Source organism: Procambarus clarkii, chromosome 38 (assembly GCF_040958095.1).
Source record: "Procambarus clarkii isolate CNS0578487 chromosome 38, FALCON_Pclarkii_2.0, whole genome shotgun sequence".
NCBI classification, from domain to species: domain Eukaryota; kingdom Metazoa; phylum Arthropoda; class Malacostraca; order Decapoda; family Cambaridae; genus Procambarus; species Procambarus clarkii.
Window position 1 is genome coordinate 11,026,839 of NC_091187.1, and position 6,734 is coordinate 11,033,572.

Genomic DNA, 6,734 nt, shown 5'->3' on the forward strand with positions numbered 1-6,734 from the left:
GCAAGGGTGAGGGTGGGGGGTTGACGCAGTAGACGCAAGGGTGACAGTGGGGGGTTGACGCAAGGATAAACCACAGGATGACACAAGCAGGAATCAGATTAGTGTGAAGGATGATTCAGGGAGGACGCAGGGCTGAATCAGAGTGGTGGCAAGGATGAATTAGCGAGGAATTAGCGTGGACGTTGGTTGAGAGTGGTTGGCCGTCACCAGTAATCGTGCACTCTGAAGCCTGGCCTGTCTCACGCACACACTTGAAATTGGCCAGCAATGTAGACTCTATCAGGGCTGATATGTGTGTGCGGGTGTGTGTGTAGGTGTGTGTGTGGGTGTGTGTGTGTGTGTGTGTGTGTGTGTGTGTGTGTGTGTGTGTGTGTGTGTGTGTGTGTGTGTGTGTGGGTGTGTGTGTGTGTGTGTGTGTGTGTGTGTGTGTGTGTGTGTGTGTGTGTGTGTGTGTGTGTGTGTGTGTGTGTGTGTGTGTGTGTGTGCGTGTGGGTGTGCGGGTGTGTGTGTGTGTGTGTGTGTGTGTGTGTGTGTGTGTGTGTGTGTCTGTGTGTGTGTACTCGCCTAATTATGCTTGCGGGGGTTGAGCTTTGGCTCTTTGGTCCCGCCTTTCAACTGTCAATCAACTGGTGTACAGGTTCCTGAGCCTACTGGGCTCTATCATATCTACACTTGAAACTGTGTATGGAGTCAGCCTCCACCACATCACTGCCTAATGCATTCCACCTGTAAACTACTCTGACACTGAAAAAGTTCTTTCTAACGTCCCTGTGGCTCATTTGGGTACTCAGTTTCCACCTGTGTCCCCTTGTAGTTACCTAAGTGTAGTTATAATACACTTAGGCAATTGTGCGAGTACCCACCGTTTTTATCTACCCGGTAAATTCCGTTGAGAATTTTGTGTGTAGTGATCATGTCTCCCCCTGACTCTTTACCTTGCAACGACGTTAGGTGCAATTTACGGAGCCTTTCTTTGAAACCCATGCTACTTAGTTCTGGGACTAATCTACTGAGGCCTGGACGGAGACCGGGCCGCGGGGCCGTTGATCCCGGAACCTCCACAAGGTAGACTGGCATACCTTTGAACCTTCTCCAACTTAGTCTTGTGCTCGACAAGGTATCGACTCCATACTGGATGGCCAGACATTAGTGGCATAATAGGATCTAAATGACTCCTTCCACAAATTTCTAAAGGTAGTTCTGATGTTAGTCAGCCTTGCATACGCCGCTGATGTGTTTGTGTACGCGGAGTAAGGATGGCTTTTTATGCCCCGTTTATTGGCCTTGTTTGCTAGTTGAATATGGCCTTAAAGTTGTGGATGGAGGTGGCTTCTACGACTTTGTCTTGCAGTGCATTCCACTTGCTAACCACCCATAGAAGGTACAAAATATTTTCTCACATAGCTTCGACTCATTTGCATTTCCAATTAAACAGCAAAATGCTGAAACAGGCAGGGACCATGAGCTGAGGTCGGAGAGGTGCCATAGGCACAGAGAACACTATAAACATCAGAGGTCCGCGGTTGTTCAACACCCTCCCAGCGAGCATAAGAAATATTGCCGGAACAACCGTGGCTGTTTCTCTTATCTTCAAGAGAAAACTAGATAATTTTCTTCAAGGAGTGCCGGACTAAGCGGGCTGTGGTGGGTATGTGGGCCTGCGGGCCGCTCCAAGCAACAGCCTGGTGGACCAAACTCTCACAAGTCAAGCCTGTCCTCGGGCCGGGCTTGGGGAGTAGAAGAACTCCCAGAACCCCATCAACCAGGTATATGTGGGCCTGCGGGCCGCTCCAAGCAACAGCCTGGTGGACCAAACTCTCACAAGTCAAGCCTGGCCTCGGGCTGGGCTTGGGGAGTAGAAGAACTCCCAGAACCCCATCAACCAGGTATATGTGGGCCTGCGGGCCGCTCCAAGCAACAGCCTGGTGGACCAAACTCTCACAAGTCAAGCCTGGCCTCGGGCCGGGCTTGGGGAGTAGAAGAACTCCCAGAACCCCATCAAGCAGGAGGCTGCTGGACTCTACAAGCACATCTAGGTCAGTAGCCAGACACAATTGCCACACTTCCTACTGGGTGTTAACAAGATCTGTGATCATAACTGTTTGTTGATGATATCAGATAGTGGCGGACCAACATACATGGTTATCTGTCTCCTCTTCGTTGTCGACCTCCTCCTCCTCGTTGTCTGCTCCTCCTCCTCGTCGTCCCCCTGTCAATCACCCCAGCAGAGTAACGTGGTCTTGAAAGTTACTTAACAAGAGACAATGGACAATACCTTCCCTGACCTTTCTCCACCGTCCATGCCAAATGGTCCTCCTCCGGCAGCTTGTCCAGAAACCTCCCGAGCCTGGCCGATATATGTACATACTTTATCCGGAAAGAGAAGCGTTGAACTGTGTTCGGTTGAGGGAGGTGGCGACGGGCAGAGGGGGGGGGGAGGAGCTGGGATAGTAGTCAGCTGTGTCTGTCAGTCCGGCTACGGGGTGTTAAAGTATTAAGCACCTACATCTAGTTTATGGTATTGTGCGGGGAGGAGAAGAGGATAGAGGGAGCGCTAGCAGCCGAGGGGATAAGGTTAGCAGTCGAGGGGATAAGGCTAGGAGCCGAGGGGATAAGGCTAGCAGCCGAGGGAATAAGGCTAGCAGCCGAGGGAATAAGGCTAGCAGCCGAGGGAATAAGGCTAGCAGCCGAGGGAATAAGGCTAGCAGCCGAGGGAATAAGGCTAGGAGCCGAGGGGATAAGGCTAGGAGCCGAGGGAATAAGGCTAGCAGCCGAGGGAATAAGGCTAGGAGCCGAGGGAATAAGGCTAGCAGCCGAGGGAATAAGGCTAGCAGCCGAGGGGATAAGGCTAGCAGCCGAGGGAATAAGGCTAGCAGCCGAGGGGATAAGGCTAGCAGCCGAGGGGATAAGGCTAGCAGCCGAGGGGATAAGGCTAGCAGCCGAGGGGATAAGGCTAGCAGCCGAGGGGATAAGGCTAGCAGCCGAGGGAATAAGGCTAGCAGCCGAGGGGATAGGGCTAGCAGCCGAGGGAATGAGGCTAGCAGCCGAGGGAATAAGGCTAGCAGCCGAGGGAATAAGGCTAGCAGCCGAGGGAATAAGGCTAGGAGCCAATGGGATAGGGCTAGCAGCCGAGGGAATAAGGCTAGGCGCCGAGGGGATAAGGCTAGGAGCCAATGGGATAGGGCTAGAACCACAGTAGAGAACTCAAAAGTCATTGATAGACCATCACATCAGTTTCGATAGATTCTCTGGATAGCAGAAGATTGATTGACTATCAAGCTAAACTGAAAACAGTCGTCACCGGCAGTGTGTGTGTGTCAGCCTGTGGTCGACACTCAGCTCCTGGGCCCCAGTAAGGACATGCGCAGGTACATGATTGAGGCATCCAAGATTCCTCTGGTCAATCTACCCACCTACCTTTCCTTACACTAAAAGACAGGAGCAGGCAATTAAGGAAGGTCTCCAGGGGGCTCTGAATCAAAATGATATACAGGTGTATGTATACATTTTTGTGTGTATACATACAGAGACTCAATACCCAAAGGGGAAAATACAAAGACGTGCAAAATACTTAATGCCGGACCCAACTTTCAGGTTGTACATTAAAAATGTTTTATAGGCTAATTAATGTTTGGGTGCCGGGTTGAAACGCCGCTGGTGTCTTCATTCGTGGAATTTCCAGTCGAGGTAAAAACTTATAGTCAAGGTTTAGGCCCGTCAGGATGTGTTTAGGCCCGTCAGGATGTGTTGTAGGCCCGTCAGGATGTGTTGTAGGTCCGTCAGGATGTGTTGTAGGCCCGTCAGGATGTGTTTAGGCCCGTCAGGATGTGCTGTAGGTCCGTCAGGATGTGTTGTAGGTCCGTCAGAATGTGGTGTAGGTCCGTCAGGATGTGTTGTAGGTCCGTCAGGATGTGTTTATGCCCGTCAGGATGTGTTGTAGGTCCGTCAGGATGTGTTTAGGCCCGTCAGGATGTGTTTAGGTCCGTCAGGATGTGTTTAGGTCCGTCAGGATGTGTTGTAGGTCCGTCAGGATGTGTTTAGGCCCGTCAGGATGTGTTTAGGCCCGTCAGGATGTGTTTAGGCCCGTCAGGATGTGTTTAGGCCCGTCAGGATGTGTTGTAGGTCCGTCAGGATGTGTTGTAGGTCCGTCAGAATGTGGTGTAGGTCCGTCAGGATGTGTTGTAGGTCCGTCAGGATGTGTTTATGCCCGTCAGGATGTGTTGTAGGTCCGTCAGGATGTGTTTAGGCCCGTCAGGATGTGTTTAGGCCCGTCAGGATGTGTTTAGGCCCGTCAGGATGTGTTGTAGGTCCGTCAGAATGTGGTGTAGGTCCGTCAGGATGTGTTGTAGGTCCGTCAGGATGTGTTTAGGCCCGTGAGGATGTGTTGTAGGTCCGTCAGGATGTGTTTAGGCCCGTCAGGATGTGTTGTAGGTCCGTCAGAATGTGGTGTAGGTCCGTCAGGATGTGTTGTAGGTCCGTCAGGATGTGTTGTAGGTCCGTCAGGATGTGTTTAGGCCCGTCAGGATGTGTTGTAGGTCCGTCAGAATGTGGTGTAGGTCCGTCAGGATGTGTTGTAGGTCCGTCAGGATGTGTTGTAGGTCCGTCAGGATGTGTTGTAGGTCCGTCAGGATGTGTTTAGGTCCGTCAGAATGTGGTGTAGGTCCGTCAGGATGTGTTTAGGTCCGTCAGAATGTGGTGTAGGTCCGTCAGGATGTGTTTAGGTCCGTCAGAATGTGGTGTAGGTCCGTCAGGATGTGTTGTAGGCCCGTCAGGATGTGTTTAGGCCCGTCAGGATGTGTTGTAGGCCTGTCAGGATGTGTTTAGGCCAGGTAATACTCGATAGTTTGCTCTTTGAACAGGCAGAGTTGTGATAGGGAATAAGGGAGTTGTACCCTACATAAAGCTGCACCCTATTTAAAGCTGCACCCTATTTAAAGCTGCACCCTATTTAAAGCTGCACCCTATTTAAAGCTGCACCCTATTTAAAGCTGCACCCTATTTAAAGCTGCACCCTATTTAAAGCTGCACCCTATTTAAAGCTGCACCCTATTTAAAGCTGCACCCTATTTAAAGCTGCACCCTATTTAAAGCTGCACCCTATTTAAAGCTGCACCCTATTTAAAGCTGTACCCTACATAAACAGTTTGCAGCTTTTGCGTTTGGGGTCGTTATGTGAAGCTGAGGCTTCTGTAGGTTATGTTGGGCGTGGTCTACTGTATATCCTCCTCATACTCCTCTTGATTCCTCATAGTCATCCTAATCCTCCTCCTCCTCCTCCTGCAGCAAGGCGTAATATACGCAGCGTTTCAACCTCATATTGTTAAGTCACATGCACACACGAATCATATCGTGATGTATTGATGAGGATATCAGGATTAGGAAGCTATCCACCCCCCCCCTCCTTAAACCCCCTACCCCCCCACCCTCTATCCTCACCCCCCCCCCCCATATATACGCAGCCCATCCCCCTGTTTTGGTAGTACTTATAGTAACGATGAAGTCCATAGTACATATACCGACATACGATGCGATTAGAAAGTAGAAATCGGTACTGTTGAATTTGGACAAACCGGACTACTATTTGCTACTTCTGTTGCAAAGACGAACTAAAACTAACCTAGCCTAACCTTCCTAGGCCTAATACACGTGTTCTGAGGCCTAATATAGTAGAAATGTGTACTATTCTAGGCCTAGAAATATTTAGGTTTGTTTTTTTTAGCCTCAGTTTTTGTTCGATTCTTGAAAGGGAATAGTACAGTGTGCTACTATCTGATTGCTTAGTAAGTCAAGCTTTGTACTATAGTGCACATAGTTAGAAAAAATACTATCTAAACAGGAGAATGGGATTGTATATACCCGGTACAGAACCCCTCCCATCCCCCCTCCCACGTATCCCCCCCAACACGTATCCACCCCCCAACACGTATCCACCCCCCCCCCTCACCCCCTTCCCACGTATCCTAGTCTCCATTTCTGGCATAGGAAGTGTTGATTGTTTGCTTGGAGCCTCTGAACGGGTACAATGTTTACTGTATCTCACCTGTTTTATCTGTATCCTCACCTGACGCACCTGTATCCTCACCTGACGTACCTGTATCCTGGAACGTCTTCCATGTATCCTCATCTCCCCCAACACCCACCACCTGCGCCATCTCTCTGACTGGACCACCGCGAGTCACTTGTCTACACGACACATATGTGCGGGAGATACATATTTCACCGGCGGCACGATAGCCGCGATACACACCACCTATTCCGGCTCGTCCGGCCGTCAGCGCTATCCGGACTAGTTGTACCGGATGATGGAGTGGCCAAAGCGGCTCCGTAAGTTGGTCTGGGCCAGGGCTAGATGCTGTTCTTGGAGGATTCAGGCGTCCACGAACAACTCCTTCGTGGAGTTAAGGCTATATAGCGTCTTGAGGAAAGCGCATGCGCTATCTATGTCATCGCTATCCTATAAATAGACCTAACCTAACCCAACCTAGCCTAGTAACCCTAACCCAACCTAGCCTAGTAACCCTAACCCAACCTAGCCTAGTAACCCTAACCCAACCTAGCCTAGTAACCCTAACCCAACCGAGCCGAATCGACCCTAACGAAAACAAAGGGACCATCTTGTGGTGTTATGTTTGGGTGCGCAAGAGGTGACGTCACTTTGTGCGTCCCAAACGTGATGTCTAGATGTGACGTCACTACGATGTCATAAGCCCTATGCCGGTACAGGTTTTGAACAC

The 6,734-nt window shown here is 50.4% G+C and overlaps 1 protein-coding gene across 1 annotated transcript; it reads left to right on the forward strand.

Annotated features, from left to right (window-relative positions):
• The first annotated feature begins 2,515 nt into the window (after window positions 1-2,515).
• LOC138372170 (uncharacterized) lies at window positions 2,516-3,199 on the forward strand. Its single transcript, XM_069337482.1, has one exon. It carries the CDS (start codon window positions 2,516-2,518, stop codon window positions 3,197-3,199), a length of 684 nt encoding a protein of 227 aa, XP_069193583.1.
• The last annotated feature ends 3,535 nt before the right edge of the window (window positions 3,200-6,734 follow it).